General features: G+C 43.1%; 1 protein-coding gene across 8 annotated transcripts in view; it reads left to right on the top strand.

The window, feature by feature from the left end:
• The window catches only part of TIAM1 (TIAM Rac1 associated GEF 1), a 258960-nt gene that overhangs the window by 127082 nt on the left and 115435 nt on the right, over positions 1 to 16443 (top strand). For all 8 annotated transcript variants that reach the window (XM_086413073.1, XM_086413036.1, XM_086413046.1 and 5 more), the window contains 2 exons: positions 11228 to 11452; positions 13392 to 13577. In XM_086413073.1, coding sequence (XP_086269199.1) covers positions 11228 to 11452; positions 13392 to 13577 — 411 coding nt within the window. The remainder of the gene's footprint in view (positions 1 to 11227; positions 11453 to 13391; positions 13578 to 16443) is intronic.

Below are 16443 nucleotides of genomic sequence, written 5' to 3'. Positions count from 1 at the left end.
CGTGAACTGTAACCCTCCAGGCTCCTCTGTCCACAGGATTTCCCTGGCAAGAATACTGGAGTGGGTTGCCATTTCCTTTTCCAGGGGATCTTCCCGATGCAGGGGGCGTGGGTCCAATCGCTTATGGGGAACTAAGATCCCATGTGCCGAGGGGCAGCTAAGCCCATGCGCCACAGTTGGAGAAGCCCGTGCTCTGGGATGAAGACCCAGCGTAGTCAAAAGCAAACAGACAAAAAACAAATGAACAAAAAAGAAGTGTAGGAAATATTGTCTCTAAGGGGTCATTGCCTTTCCATAGAAAGTTTCTTGTCATTTATAGTGTCTCTTGTATAGCTATGCACATATATATATATATATTTTTTTTGATCCCAAACTCCTAACCTATAAAGCATGCACAGTTTTAAAAGACTTTTTTTAAAAATAGTATTTACACCTTTATGTTGAATTGGGTATTAGATGTGGTAATGCAAGTCAAGTGTCTGATAGGTAGCAAATGCTCACTAAATGTTATAGTTAGCATTTTAACTAGAAGAAAAAGAGACTAGTTCCCTGTGCTTCTCTTAAATAAGTATCTTTATAGAAGTTGAGTGTGGCTTCTCTGAGGAGAGACTAAAGCTTTGAGTTTGATAAGCTTCTGAGGAATAATTACCTTCAAGTGCCCCACGTGACTCTGTATATCAGACTTAGTGAAGATCAGTGTCTTATGCCCTGGACAAGGACAGCCGAGTTAGAAAATGATCTGGAAATCACCTTTTACCAGGAGCATCAAGTGGACTGGTTAGAAAAGCCTGTAGAAGGGACTTCGTATTTGGACTTGAATAGATTAGCATCAAGCCTCCTTCTCAAGGCTGGTACCATTCCTACAAGGCTCCTGACAGCTGGTCAGTCTGGCCAGTCTGGATGGCTACCATCCCTGGGAATCGCCCATTTACTTGGTTAGTTGGCTCCACGTTCTAGAAAGTTCTTCATCGTGTTGCGATGATACATTCTTTCTGGTGACATTTGCCATTTCTGTTTGCTTCCATATTTTCCCCCAGAGTTTCAAGTAAGCCTTTCATGCTTATTCTTCCTGATAACCGTCTAACTACTTGAAAACCGCTCTCATTTCCCTGCGCCATGTCTCCTATTTAGGTCTCCCTACCCGAGGTTTCCAAGCCAGGCTCCCAGTGGTCCTGCTCCTTTCCTGAACGTTCTCCTCATAACTGTGACCCAGGACCCCACACTCTGTCCTTGTGAGGCCTGCCCTGTGCCTCCTGCATTTCAGTCCCTGCTCTCTCATTTCTTCCATGATGCTGGTGTCAATTCCTTAAATTATTAGAAACCACAACAAACCGTTGACTCATACCCAGCTTGTGGTCTATTTAACCCTCAGTGTCAAGATCCTTGTCATCTTATTTTAATAGATTTCTGAAAACTCCAAGTTGCAGAACTTCAACTTAGCTCTTCAAAATTTTATCTTTGTGGTTTTTGTCCTTCTAATGAAATCATCTAGGATGCTAATTTGATCTTCTGTGGTGTTTATATCCTTCTTAACTTTGAGTTAAAATATGCAGATATGACAGTCTCCAAGTTTGGTCTTCGTTAAGTGTTGGCTTGGTTTCTAGCCAAGTCCTATTTTCCCACCATGGTAGATCATTTTCCTACCTCTAGCCAGCCACTTTAGGAATATTTCCCTTTGGTTTGGGCATAGGTTCGTTGTGATGAAGGGTCACTTCTAGCACGTGTGGATCCCCATGCCAATTTTTTTAATCTCTGTGAAGGATTGGACTCAACCCAGATGAGCTTGTCAGTACTATTCTGGTGGCTCAATGTCATGCAATCTGGTGAAAAGAAATAGCAAGTATGACCTGTGAGCCATAGACTCATGTCCATAGACTCTTATTAATGCCCCATTTGGGATAGAGGATCATAGAGCTCCCTGAAGGGGTGCCTGCTGAACCTGCCCATTTTATGCCCCAGGGGGGCCCTTTTCAAAGCATGAGGACCCATTGGCCCAGCTCTAAGGAGAGGATTCTTGGAGAGTATGGGTGTTGAGGTGCACAATAAGTGCACAGGCTGGCCACTGTTTACAGCGCCTGCCCTGCTGTTAGTGTGTTCAGAGGTTTCTCCACGTTTTGTTAACAGCACAGTGGAGAGGTACAATTGTGACTGAGCTCGAGTGTGGTCTAGTATACTATTATGTATCGTCCAAGGAATATGTTACTGACCCTGTTCTGCTTCCTTTTTACAATATTTTAAATTTGTATTAAGTTCATACAAACAGATAATTTTATTTATTTGAAATATAGTTAATTTACAATGTTGCATTTGTTTTAAGTGCCAGCAAAGTGACTCAGGTCTACATATGTATATATATGTATTATTTTTTAGATTCTTTTCCATTATAGTTTATTACAAGATATTGACTACAGTTTTCTGTCCTACACAGTAGGACCTGTTGTTTATCTGATATAGATGGTTTGTGTATATAATAGTCTGTATCCCAAACTCCTAATTTATTCTCCTGCTCCACCCTGCCTTTCCCCTTTGATAACCATGAGTTTGTTTTCTTTGTGGATCTGTTTCTCTTCTGAATGCATAGTTTGGAAGAATTCAGTTAACCTTATAAGACCTACAGTGAAGTTCTCTTCTTATCCTTCCTTCCATGAAAATTCAGAATTCAATCAGTAGTCCCTGTTACGCTCTTTTGACATCCCCATGCTGTATGACCATATAAATGGTATTAGCTGCTGAACCAAATAGTGTACTGTCATTTTATTTATTTTTTTGCTTGTAGTTAATGACTATCTTTTTTTTTATGCTTAATTTGCTTATTTTTTAGTTACTTCACTGTATTTTTAAAATTCTCCAATTTATTGGGTAGTTGATGAGTACTAGGGCTTTCCCTGGAGTCTGCCCTCCTCTAGCACTTGGTGCTTTTGCTCCAGTCTTGTCTTTCAGGCTCCATGTGTTACAGTCACCATGTGAACTCTCCCGTGGGCTTCGGTGTCTGCCTTTCATGCTGGAGGCTTTCATCACGTATCTGGTGATCCTTAGTTGTCTGATCACACTTAAATACGAGGTACCAAAGAAGTACTTGGGTCTCATTGGTGTATGTTGATACCTACTGGAGGCTTCTGCAGCATGAACAAATGGGGAGGCTTTTGGTGAAGGGGGCCCCAGTTGACAATATTTGTTGGTCTTTCCTGCGGGTTACTCAGTTGGCCAGAGATGGATCCTGCCGTGGCCATTCACTGTGTCAGGTTTACAGGTATTCCTTTGTTTTGCAGTAAATAATTCCTTCGTCTTTTGGGGTCTGGTTTTCTGGGGCTGGAAGCCTTTCTTCTTTAAAGAGTTCACCTTGAGTGGGAGGGTTGCCCAGTTACATGACTTTCCTCCAGTAGATGAGATGAGCCTCAGGTTACAATTATGGGGTAATATCTATAATTTTCTTTATAAGTGTTAACAATGATAGTTTAATGAACCCTTATATAATAAAACTCTAAAATGTGTTAAACAGAAAAATCAATGAGAAAAAAGACTTTTTAGGAACTCACACAGGAACTTCATTCCCAATTAGCCTCTTAAAAATACGTAACTTTATTCTTTTTCCTTTTTGTTCTTTCAAAGTGGAAAAAGTTCAACCTACTTTACAATTTTTCCTGCACTCCTATACACTCAAATGATGTGAAATGTTAGTTTCCTAGACCTGGCATATATTCTCTAGTCCTCTTGTTTAGAGTGAATTTCCCTTTTCCTGCCACTCACGTAAACCATTGATTATCTGAAATCAAGTATCCTCCATTCAGTTGGATAATTGAAGCTGGATCTATTTAAATACATAATGAAGCCCTGAGCTTCATCTTAACTCTGTGCTCAAACGGGGCTCTTATGCAAAATGCATTTTTTTGTTGATTACATTCCTCCTTTGGCAAGAACTCTACTATTTCCTTCACTGAACTTTATACAGTATTTATAGCATCCCCAGCAGGCAAAGGAAAAAGCACACGATTCCCTCTCTCTACCTGTCTGCTGCTGTTTGTTTAATGAGAGGTGATGGGTGTGGAAGAAGTTGAGAGGGTACCACCTGGGGGTCTCCTTCCTGCCTCTGATGGAGGGCTCTCAAGTGGACCTGGTGTTCCTGATTAAGCTTGCCTGGTTCAAGAAGGTGATGCAGGGTGAGCAGCTTTGAAAAGCTTTTTCTAGCATGTCAGAGTTTAGATCCTGGCGTGGCCACACTGCAAAACATTGTATCAAGTGAGTGGTTTGCTGTGATCAAGTCAGAAATGTTCAGCCTGTAATATGGCCAGAAACCGTTTCGTCTCTACTTTACTTGCTGTTGACAGCAGTCAGCGTGGTCTGTACACACCCTCTCTTCCACACGTAGCCTTGTGTATGCCACTGCCAAGGGACAGACTCTGCTGAAAAGCTCATTGAGTGATTGTCCTTCTTAGAAATTGATTTGTTCTAATGATGGAGAATGGCAGAGACCAGTGTTTTATTTAGACAAGACAGCAGGAACAAAATTTCTCTCTAATGGCGCTGCCTTCCATCTCTGACAGCTTTCAAAAGTGGTTGGTGGCTTGAGCGTTTTTAATAGTTAAAAGGGCTGCTTGTTAAATTTTTCGTAAAGCTGTGATCGCATTTTCTGAACATCTTTCTCTAGATTATGAGACTTGGTAGGTTTTTCCCCTTTCTTTTTATTTTGTCTTTTTTAGAAAAGTTGTGATAGAATATACAGAACATACCAACCGTTTCCAAGTGCCCAGTTCAGCAGCATTAGGTAATTCAGTGTTTTGCAACCGTTACCACCATCCATTTCCAGAACTCGTTTCATCTTGCAGAACTGAAACTCTGTACCCGCCGAACTCTCCATACCCCACTTTCCTGAACCTCTGGCAACCACCATCTTCTTTCTTTTAAATAAATTAATTTCAGGATAGCTGCTTTGTCAGAATTAAATATACACCTTTCAAAGGATGTTTGGCTTCATCAATTGGTATCAGTTTCCTTCATTTCCACCTCTTAACTGGGAGGCAAACATAAACTCTCTGACTTGAGAATGGAGTGTGTTGCCCTTGATGGAGAATCTCACATGTGGAAGGAAGATGGGATTCTCTTTTCATTAAGTGAAGAGAGTGAAAAACTGTTGTTCTGCAGAACCTATCAGCCTCCGGCTCCTCTTGGAGTATATTATACAGACTCTTAAAAAAAGCATTGGAATTGACATATATACACTACTGATACTATGTAAAGGATAGGTAACTAACGAGAACCTGCCATGTAGCTCAGGGCACCCTGCTCAGTGCTCTGTCGTGACCTAAATGTGAAGGAAATCCAAAAAAGAGGGGATATATAGCTGAGTCACTTTGCTGCACGGTGGAAACTAATACAACATTGTAAAGCAACTGAACTCCAATAAGAAATTAAAAAAAAAATATATAAAAAGCATCACTTATTTCAAAATGAATTTTTTACTTTGCTAGTATATCAGTCAGGACAGCTTAGGTTATGCTGCAGTAAGGAGCAACCCTCACATCTCTTAATATAACTTTTCATTCCTGCCATGTGTCTGATAAGACATGGCCTATGACGCTGTTCTCATCCGAGGCACTTAGGCACCCAGGTGGACAGAAGCTGCGTCTTGTTCCTCCAGGACTTCCAGGACTGTAGGCCAAGGGACCAGAATAGGGTGAAGCAGGCTTTTGTTTACTAGTAACACGTTTATTAGGAACATTGCTTCTGTTGCCGAAACTCAGCCTCTGCTCACTGTTGCCAAATAGAAGCATGGAAAACAGTTTTGGGTGAAGTACAAGAGGAGCTTTTATTGCTTTGCGAGGCAAAGGGGGCCACAGGGGGCTAACTGCCTCGAGACTGTGTGACTCACCCTGGGGGTGGATAGTGAGGAGGAGTTTTATAGTGTTCAAGGACCAGGGTGTGATTAGCTCGCGGACGCTTCTCAGATTGGTTGATATCAAGGTGAAGTTTCAAGCGTCATCAGTCCTTTGGCTTCAGCCAGTCTTGTGTTTGTGTTTTTGTGTCCCAGTTTTCATCTGGAGGGGGGGGTCTGCTTCCTGTAAAAACAACTTAGGAATGTGTGTCAGGCCTTTATCTAGATATTTCAGGGAACTGGGAGTTCGGGTGATTCTGTCCTGTGGCAGAATTTTAGTCTAAATTGTTACCAGTTTTCCCAGCTCAACAGTTATCCTTTGTTTCTACATTTTCATCTTTCCCAATCATTAACTCTTGAGTCAGCATTTTACTTCAGAAGACAAGGGTTCGGGTCTATTTCTGTGTCTCCGTTACAGTGCTGAGTCACTTCCATCGTGTCCATCTCCTTGTGACCCTAGGGATTCTCCAGGCAAGAATACTGGAGTGAGTTGCCATGCCCTCCTCCAGGGGATCTTCCCCACCCAGGGATCGAACCTGCATCTCTTAAGCCTCCTGCATTAGCAGGCAGATTCCTTACCACTGGTGCCACCTGGGAAGCCCCTGCGCCTCCATCGCTGCTTTGCAAATAGATTCGTCAGTACCATCTTTCTAGATTCCATACACATGCGGTAATATGCAGTCGTTGTCTTTCTCTTTCTGACTGACTTCACTCTGGAGAGGGTGGGACGAGTTGAGGGAGTTGCGTGGAAACATACATATTATCGTATGTAAAATATGCAGTCTGTGGAAATTTGCTGTGTGACACAGGGAGCTCAGCCCAGCGCTCTGTGGCCACCTAGAGAGGTGGGATGGGGTGGGAGTGGGGAGAGGAGTTCAGGAGGGAGGGGACGTGTGTGTACCTGTGGCTGATTCATGCTGATGTATGGCAGAGGCCAGCACAATATTGTAAAGCGATTACCCACCACAAAAAAGAACAAAAAGACGAGGGCACAGGGGCTTGTACTTGTTTCACTTGTACTCAGATCCATTGACCGCAGCCAAGTGACCTGACCACACCTAACTTCAAAGCCAACAGGAAAATTCCATCCCCCCATGTCCCTAAGGGGAGCTCAAAATAAGTGGGCAACACCAAAGACCCCACAGCTAGGCTTTTAGAGCAATTGGTGAGAGCTGAAGGGGTCTGGGGTGGTGTATGTAGCATGTTAAAATTTAAAAAAAAAACAAACAAAAATAAGATGGAAAGAGATCAGGGTTTATGATAAATGACTGTGTCATCCCTGCTTTGACCAGGCTTTAGTTCCTTCATCTGTAAAATCATCCCACGGACCCCCTTCTTGATGAATATAGTAATTTAAAAAGTAAGGTTTGTAACTGGATTTAGCAGAGTTTGTATCAGGAATTTTAAGCTCTTTCTAACTATTCCTTGGGTATTATGTCAGGGCTGTAGATATTTGCTTTTCTTCCTCGGGGGTGGGAGAAGGGAGGCAGAGATGTATGAAGATGGTCCTGGGGGAATAGATGCTGACCTTTCAAAGAGCACTGATGCACCAGCTGTTTTCACTGGAGACAACGTCCTCTCTTCCTTAGTGACACGTGGTACCTCTGCATGGATTCCATCTGATAGAGCCCCACAGTATCCTTTTCACATGGGTTAAAACACCAGCTCCCTTCACATCTGAAAGCTCCTTGTTTCCACTGAGCTGTGCGTACAAAGGGGAAAAGCATATTTTGGCTCAAGGGACTAGCTGTTCGTCAGATGCTCCCAGGCACTTTGGAGGACAAAGAAGGTGATGCTGGAAAAGGTCATGCTGTTGGGAACCTCCATTACAACCCTCCAGCGACACTTTTTCCTGAAAAATAAGAGTCTAAAGTATAACATTTTTAGAATAGTTATAGAGAAGTTGGACTTCAATATTAGGGTGATATATCTGGGAAGGATCTTTTAAAAACTCTCTGTTAAAGTATAATGTACACACAGAAAAGTACTCTTTTTGATGATGTTTCTTGGGCATACCCGTGACATACACTCATGTAACTGGCACCCAGATCAAGAAGCAGAATATGGCCAGCACTCGAGAGACACCCTGTGCTTCCTTCAAGATGCTACCTCCCCTCCGCCCCGTAATCCCCATCAAACGACTCTTCTGACTTCTAACAGTGTACATTTGTTTTCCTGCGTTTGTACTTTACATAAATAGAGTCTTTAAACTCTTTCGTGTTTGGCTTCTTCTCCTCAGTCTTACGTGGGGCTCCCCTGGTGGCTCAGATGGTAAAGAATCCGCCTGCAATGCAGGAGACCTGGGTTTGATCCCTGGGTTGGGAGGATCCCCTGGAGGAGGGCATGGCAGCCCACCCCAGTGTTCTTGCCTGGGGAATCCCCTGGATAGAGGCGCCTGGCGGGCTACGCCCATGGGGTCGAAAAGGTCTGGACAGGACTGAGCGACTAAGCACACAGCACGTGTGAAGCGTCTCCCGTGTTGTAGTGTGCAGTCACCGGTCTTTCGTTCCCGTTGCTGTGTCATGTGTCACTACGCGATCATCCATGTTTTTCATTCATTCTCCTGTTGACAGGTGTTGGGATACTTTTTAGTTTTGTCCATTGCAAACTGTACTGCTGTAAACCTTTCAGGACATACGTTTTGGTGAACACAGGAATGCATTTCTCTTGAGAACATACCCACGGGTGCATTTTGGGGGTCACAAGGTGTGCAGACCTTCTCCTTTAGGAGGTAGCGCCAAATAGTTTTCCACGCCAGTGACACCAGTTTAGCATCCGCAGCTTGTAAGAATATTCTGATTGCTCCATATCTTCGCCAATACTTGGTATTTTCTTTGTGGAAATTTTTCTTTTCGAAAAGCATCCTTACTTGATTATTTTCCCATCTGAACTGATTCCTTCTCTAGTAAGATTTTTTAAAAGGGTGGGGGTAGGGGGGATAACTGCACCTGGCAAATTACCCACTGAGGTTGAGAAACCCAGAGACAGCAAACATTTCAGTTGCACTAGGCATGAGGAAGCGTGGTGGTTTTATATGTGGGAGGATCTTAAACTCTGTTTTTCTGGAATAACTTTAAAGTGATAGATCAAGACAAAATGGAAGGTAATTGCTTTCCAAGAGGAGATTAAAGATTAAAAATTTCCAGCTGAGTCTTTAACTCTTAAAGAATTAAAGGGGGGAGTGGGAAGTAAAATGGATAAAGGTAGTCAGTTACACGCTTCCAATTATAAGCTGATTAAGTCCTAGGTATGTAATAAAAAGATGAGTCTCATATACACACATTGCATTTTTCCCTTTCTCTACCTACAAGTATTTACCTTTGACTTCCAGTATCTTTATCTCTTCTTCTTTTCCCACCGAGATGAGTCCATCTGCTTTATCAGGTGCTGTTTCTTTAGGAGAATGTCTAGCTTATTGAAGTCTTCCTTAGATACAGGCAAGTGTTTTGTTGTAAACGTAACAACGGCCAGATTGCCTAGGTTAGCCCGGTGTGTGGTGTCTCTGCTGGCAGACACTGTAATATCTGATGCTGTTTCATTTGTGGGATATGAAACTGATGAGATTCAGAAATAACATAAACCCTAGTGGTGGTACCTTCACTTAAATTTCAGTTATGTGGGTGGAGTCCTGTTGTAGAATATATTTTCACACCATGGCTCAAATGAGTGAGAAAAGTAAGAAGATGCATCAGAGAGAAAACAAAAAAGTAACAATGTTTTGTGATTGAAAAATGATGCTGTCAGCCAGTTTAATATTGAAGTAGCCAAAGAGATCCTCTGTTCAGGCTGAAGCATGGTTGGGTCTGAGCTAACTTCTGAGCATTTACTAAGCTTCTCTAAGGAGATGCTCATTGATTGCATTCCTAGAGAATTAATCATAGCCTATGATGACACATGAGCTGTCCCCCCAGCTTTTGCCTTTCAGAGCACCCGGAGTTACAGCAAGCCCACTTTGAAGTCATCTGCTCATTGGTGGGTGTCTCCCGCCAATGTTAATTGTCTTTAAAGCCCCTTGACCTGGTCATTCTAAGTGGCTGGAGTTCTCCTGGGTGGTCGCTATTTCTAGATTCTCCCCTGTGTTCCTGAGTTGGTAATACTTCTAGCTCCTGGATCTCCATCCCAGCCCTAGTTGTGTTATGGCTGCTTGGCTTAGGCAGGGCACCTGAGGACTGGGGTCACAGCAGGTCACTGGGGGCAGGGTTATCGCATTTTCCTTGGCCGTAATATCCCTTGGCTTCACTGTCACCTCTGACCTGACCTGTCCCCTCTGAAAACTGACCTTTGCTTCATAGCAACTGTCAATAAGAAAACAAGCTCTCTGAAACACCTACTAAAAACCTTAATTTATCTACTTATAAAAATAATTATATAGTGGAACTATATGTCACTTTGTTCTGTATTTTCCCAGTCTCCTGTAAATGTGTTATCATACTTTCATTATTTAAAAAAATTAGAAGTTAAAAAAGAAACCCAAACTAAGCTATCTGTATAGAACTGTCCACAGACTCAATGGGCATGAATCTGAACAAATTTCAGGAGACAGTGGAAGACAGAGGAGCCTGGCATGCTGCGATCTGTGGGGTCACAAAGAGGCGGACACGACTTAGTGACTAAACGATAGTGGCAGATAGAATTGGCACATACGCCAGTGTTTTGGTTTGGCCTGCTGTCACAAACTACCCGAGACTGGGTGACTTTATAAACATTCTGAAGGCTGGAAGTGTGAGATGAGGGTGGGAACATGGTTGGGGTCTGATCGGGCACGTTCCCTGATTCATAGATGGCAGTCTATGGAGCTATCAAGCTAGCTAGCTCTTTGGCTTCTTTTTATAAGGGCACCAATCCCCTGTATGAAGCCTCCACTCCCACGACCTCATTACCTCCTAATACCATCACACTTGGAGAAGGAAGTGGCAATCCACTCCAGTATTCTTGCCTGGAAAATTCCATGATAGGCTTCAGTCCATGGGGTCGCAAGGAGTCAGATAAGACTGAGCACACAGTACCATCACACTGGGGGTTAGGTTTTCAATGTTTGAATCTGGGGCAGGGGGCTGGATACAACGATTCAATCTGTTGCAACAACTGAGCTCAAGAAGTACATGAGTGAGCTGACATGGCGGCCTCATTCCCGACAGCCCCTGGGAGCGAGGGCTGGGTGGAGTGGTGTCTGACTGAGACGCCCTCGTTTTATCTGCTCTCTGAACAAGGCGGTCAGAAAGGTTAGCCTTCCCCACGGGGTGTGTAGACCCGTCTGCTTGACCCCCAGCCAGGGCTTGCCTGGAAATGCACACTGGTTCTTCTCTGCTGACCTCTGTGGTGCCCGTTTCTTCTCGGGCCCCACCCTGCCCCTCACAGACCACCAGCCAGACGGAGCTGGAGAACTGGATCACCGCCATCCACTCTGCTTGCGCGGCTGCTGTGGCAAGACACCACCACAAAGAGGACACGCTCCGGCTGCTGAAGTCGGAGATCAAAAAACTGGAACAGAAGATTGACATGGACGAGAAGATGAAGAAAATGGGCGAGATGCAGCTGTCTTCCGTCACAGATTCAAAGAAGAAGAAAACTATATTAGATCAGGTAATTGTTCTCCCGTGTACAGACGTGGGCCAATCCTCAGGTCTTGAAAGGGGTGTTTCTGCTGCCTTGGAACCGAGAAATATCCTTGGTTATCTCCTCCTTGTCAGCCTGTCACCCAGGCTGCTAGATTCTTTATTTTGACTGTCAGTTCTTCTCACCAGTTGTTCACAGTTGATTGTTATGAGCTGAAGGGAACAGTATTACATTGGAGGAAAAACAGAAATCTAATAGAGGAGCCCTCCTGCTCCCACCAGTGGCAAGCTGTTCTTGGGGATCTGGGTAATTGGCATGTCTGCGATTTCATTCCCCGTGGTATCAGGTTGACTTGGTGCCCAGCTGTGATGGGTCTAACTTCATCCCTGACTCCTCAATAAAGTTAAATTTCTATATTTAGTAAAGGTAGAGTGTGCTTTAAAAATATGTGTATAATTGCTGTATATGCAGGTAAGTGTATTTCATGCTAAAAAGGAAAGATTTAGTGAGATAACAGAGGACATTTTGCCTTCTATTCAGTTGTTTTAAAGTCTGTGATAGAGACTTCCCTGGGGGTCCAGACGTTAAGACTCTGCCCTTCCAATGCAGAGGGCACTGGTTCAATCCCTGTCAGGGAACTAAGATCCCACATGCCATGTGGTATTGCCAAAAAGAAAGAAAAAAAAAAAATTAAAGTCAGTGATAGCCATTTAGCAACATTTTGAAACTTTGCCTAGTATGTAGGAAGTAAGTATGTGAATAAACGCTATTTAAATAATTGATCAGCATATGATCTTCTGAATTCCTCTCTGTCTCTTCTTTCCCTCTATTCTGTTCTATATATTTTTTAACCAGAGGTGAAATTCACATAACACAAACTTAACCACATTAAAGTGTACAATTCAGCGGCATTGAGTACATGTATAATGTTGAGTAACCATTATCTCTGTCTAGTCCCAAATACCATCTACCTCAAAAGGAAACTCCGTATCTTTTAAGCTGTTGCTCCTCTCTGCCCCTGGCATTCTGTCTCTGGGTTTGCCAGTTTCGGATGTTTTGTATAAATGGAGTAGCATAATATGTGACCTTCTGTGTCAATGTCTTTGAGTTAGTGTAATGTCTTACCAACTGGTCCACGTTGTGGTATGCACACTCCGTTCCTTTTATGGCTGAATATTACTCCATCGTGTGTTTATACCACAATTTGTTTACCCATTCATCTTTTGATAGATATTTGGGCTAACCACTGATTAATATCCACATCACAGCCAAGATCCCTGAGCCTTCACAATATACCTGTTCCAGCTCTTACTCTTGCATTACTTTGTTCGACTGTCACATCAGCCGCAGGAGGTGGGTATTATTTTGCCACTTGGAAAAATGTGGAAACATCTTGGATCCATTTGGTGGTTGAAACTATGTGTTCCAGAATGTGGATCTTCACCATTAGTATTTTCCATGGTCCCATCCTGTACATTCAACCGCCCACCTGCTCCCAAAACTCTCGGCCTATTTGTCTCTGATTTTGAAATCACTTTGGTTTTCTTCTTCTCTATCTTCCTCTGAAAAACTACCCCTAGGTAAGTCATATAATTCTCCAGGGCTGGAATTCCTCTGCGTTTTTTACTTCTCCCTCAGGTTTGTGGTTCTGAGCCTGGAGCTGATGGTCTGTCATGGTTGCAAACATGAAATCTATGATGGGAGGGAGCAGAGCAACTAAGGCTGTATGTTCTGTGTATCATACTGAATGTAGGACTATAGATTGCAGAAAAACATGTAAGCTATGGAAACAGCAAAATGGGACTTGTTATTACCTAAGAAATTTAGGATACCTGTCGTTTGCCTTTTAGGATTAAAATTAATACCTTTGCAAAATGTGGATTTGTAACATTTATGTGGGATAAAATTGTTAACATTTGCCTTCTCTTTTTCTTCTTTCATTTTTTCCGTGTTTTCACCACTCTAGATCTTTGTCTGGGAGCAGAATCTTGAGCAGTTCCAAATGGACCTGTTTCGGTACCGCTGTTACCTTGCCAGCCTCCAAGGCGGGGAGCTGCCCAACCCTAAAAGGTTACTTGCCTTTGCAAGCCGACCAACCAAAGTGGCAATGGGCCGCCTTGGAATTTTTTCCGTGTCATCTTTTCATGCCCTGGTGAGTAGAAGCTAATGTGTTTTTGATAAATATCCATCTTGACTATTAATCCTGAGCACGACTTGACAAGGATCTCTGAAGTGGTTTTCCAGTTTTACTGCTCTGTGTGGCTTTGATACGTCCTCTCTCAGCCATGGATGCAAATCTTCATTTGAATCTCTTTTGACATTTGTTACTTCAGCTGGTCTTGATGGGCCCTAAATTACTGTGCAAGAAAATATGAAAGGTATTACCTCAAGAGCTCTTCACATGGGGTACTGGTGGGTAACTCATGTCATTTTTGGGTGGTGTCATGCTTTCAACCCCAATATATATTTTTTCTGTTATTCTTGTGGATATGATAAGTGGAGAGCTTGTTCTCTCACACACAAATGTGTTTCTCTCTCAGTTTCTCACATGAAGACACATACACCATATATTGAACAGATTTCTTTAAAAATCTTCCTTTTCACTTTTTCATCATAGTTTTGAAAGTGAAAGTGTTAGTCGCCAGTCATGTCTGACTCTTTTTGACCCCATGGGCTCACCAGACTCCTCTGTCCATGGAATTCTCCAGGCAAGAATACTGGAGTGGGTTGCCATGCCCTCCTCCAGGGGATCTTCCCAACCCAGGGATTGAACCCCGGTCTTCTACATTGCAGGCAGATTCTCTACTGTCTGAGCCACCAGGGAAGCCCCCATCATAGTTTTGGGTGACCATAAATACCTGATTCATTTGAAGAAGGTCAAGACCTTTCTGTGTTTCTCAGCCCGACATAAGTAGTTGCTTGGGGAAGAGAATTTTCATCTGATCTCCAGAGCGGCAGATTGGGTAGTTGTATGTTTGCAATCTGTAATTTCATGTACTTGCTATATTACAAACAGCTTTATGTACTTTGGGTTCCTTTCTTCTCAAACATCGCTATGCGAGCAACACGGTCTTCGCCTCTCCAAATGAACACCCACTGAAAATGTGCTGCACCTTAGCGCACTTGCTGTGAGACTGAATGTCAAGTCCCAGATTCCAGAAGCCGCCTTGGAGAACCTTTCCTGTGGGGCTCTGGGCGCTGTGTCAGCTGCACGCTTCAATTGATTCAGAGCTGTAATTCACTCAGAGGCGTTTGTGTTCTTTATAAATAGATTAGCATCATCATTCAGATAATTAGGGTAGATTTACATTTTTTAAAGAAGTCTTAAACCAATTTCTGGAGTTATTAGAACTGGCATCCTGATTTGTTCTACTAATTACAGCTCAGCTCTTGGTCTCCTGGCTACCACCTCTCCATACAGCTATTAAGTCTTATTTTTTTAGTGGCACTGGGTCCAAGGGCTGTGATCAATTAATCTTGCAAACGGTCTTCAGTTTGTGGCTCTTGGTCTGTTTCTGTGAGACCTGGACACTGCTTTGTAACTTAACCAAATCTTAGTTTGCCTGTTCTGCAAAGTAATTGTGAGAAAAATTCTTGTTTACCACACTGTGAGAATGTCATCAATTGAAGCAGCAGTCTTACTAAAGAAAGGGCTTCCCTGGTGGTTCAGACGCTAAAGAATCTGCCTGCATGCTGGAGACCTCAGTTTGATCCCTGTGTCAGAAGATCCTCTGGAGTAGGAAATGGTTACCCACTCCAGTATTCTTGCCTGGAGAATTCCATGGACAGAGGAGCCTGGCAAGTTACAGTCCTGGGGTGGCAAAGACTGGGACATGACAGAGCAATTAACACTTTATTTCACCTTCTTATGTAGGAAGTTTGATCCCCATGATGGTGCATCAGTGTTATTACTGGATTGGCCAAAAAGTTTATTTGAGTTCTTATGGTAAAACCCGAACGAACTTTTCAGCCAACCCAATACTAAATCCCAAGCCATCCAAATGGCTGTTTCCTTCTCCTGGGCTTGATAAACTTTGGAGAGAATAATCTTGCTGTCCACCTAAAACTTCTGTGTTTCTATTATTTTCTTCAAAGCCACTGAAGCTAATCTCTCCTGTGCGTGCTTGTGTCTGACTCTTTGAAACTCCGTGGGCTATAGCCCGCCAGGCTCCCCTTGTCCTTGGAATTTTTCAGGTAAAAATACTGGAGCGATTTGCCATTTCCTCCTCCAGGGGATCTTCCCAACTCAGGGCTCAAACCTGCATCTCTTGCATTGGTCAGGCAGATTCTTTACCACTAGCGCCACTTGGGAAGTCCCTCTAAAATGAGACGATGAAATAAAAGGCACTAAATTATCCTTCCATAATTTATCTCCAGACCTTCTAATCTCCTCTGTCTCAATGTCTATTTGTGTGTGCTTTTCTTTTGATGGGCAGGCTTTTAAACTCTGACCAGCTGACAATGGGAGTGGAAGGGTTAGTAACTTTTAGCTTTATTCAGCCTGTGATTTTAAAGGAGAATGTTTAATTCCATACGTGCCAGTCTCTGTTTCTTTGTTCTTTCTTTTTTTTTTTTTTTTGCTAGCTACATCTGTGACGTGTATCTGGGTGTTTGTGTGTCATTGCAAACTTCTCTTTTCCATGAGGGGTTTCAGTGGGACTGGACCAGTTAAGCAAGCCTGTTGGGTGTCTGTTCCTATTTGTTGCTCTATGTTTTATAGAAGGTTCTGGGCAGGGAGTTTTTACTGTCTCATTTATTGGATACTTTTTTCTTTCCTTCTCTCCTTGTCGTTTGACCCCAGAGAATGTTCTTTTCCCTTGGGGTTGAAACATTTTTCAATTTAGCCTTTGTCCAGATCTTTTTTTTTTTTTTTTCCTACTTTTAAGTGGGGAGCATGGAAGGAGGAGGTGTCAGGGCAATGGGGCTAGGGGAGGAGATTCGAGCACAATTTAAGCTCCATTGACCAGGACGACTTCTCATCATGCTCAGTAATTAACTGAAGGGTCCCCACTGTACTC

Source organism: Bos grunniens, chromosome 1, assembly GCF_055505025.1.
Source record: "Bos grunniens cultivar Pamir isolate PY7600 chromosome 1, Bosgru_T2T1.0, whole genome shotgun sequence".
In the NCBI taxonomy this organism is placed as follows: Eukaryota; Metazoa; Chordata; class Mammalia; order Artiodactyla; family Bovidae; genus Bos; species Bos grunniens.
This window is presented reverse-complemented; position numbering and strand designations above follow the sequence as displayed.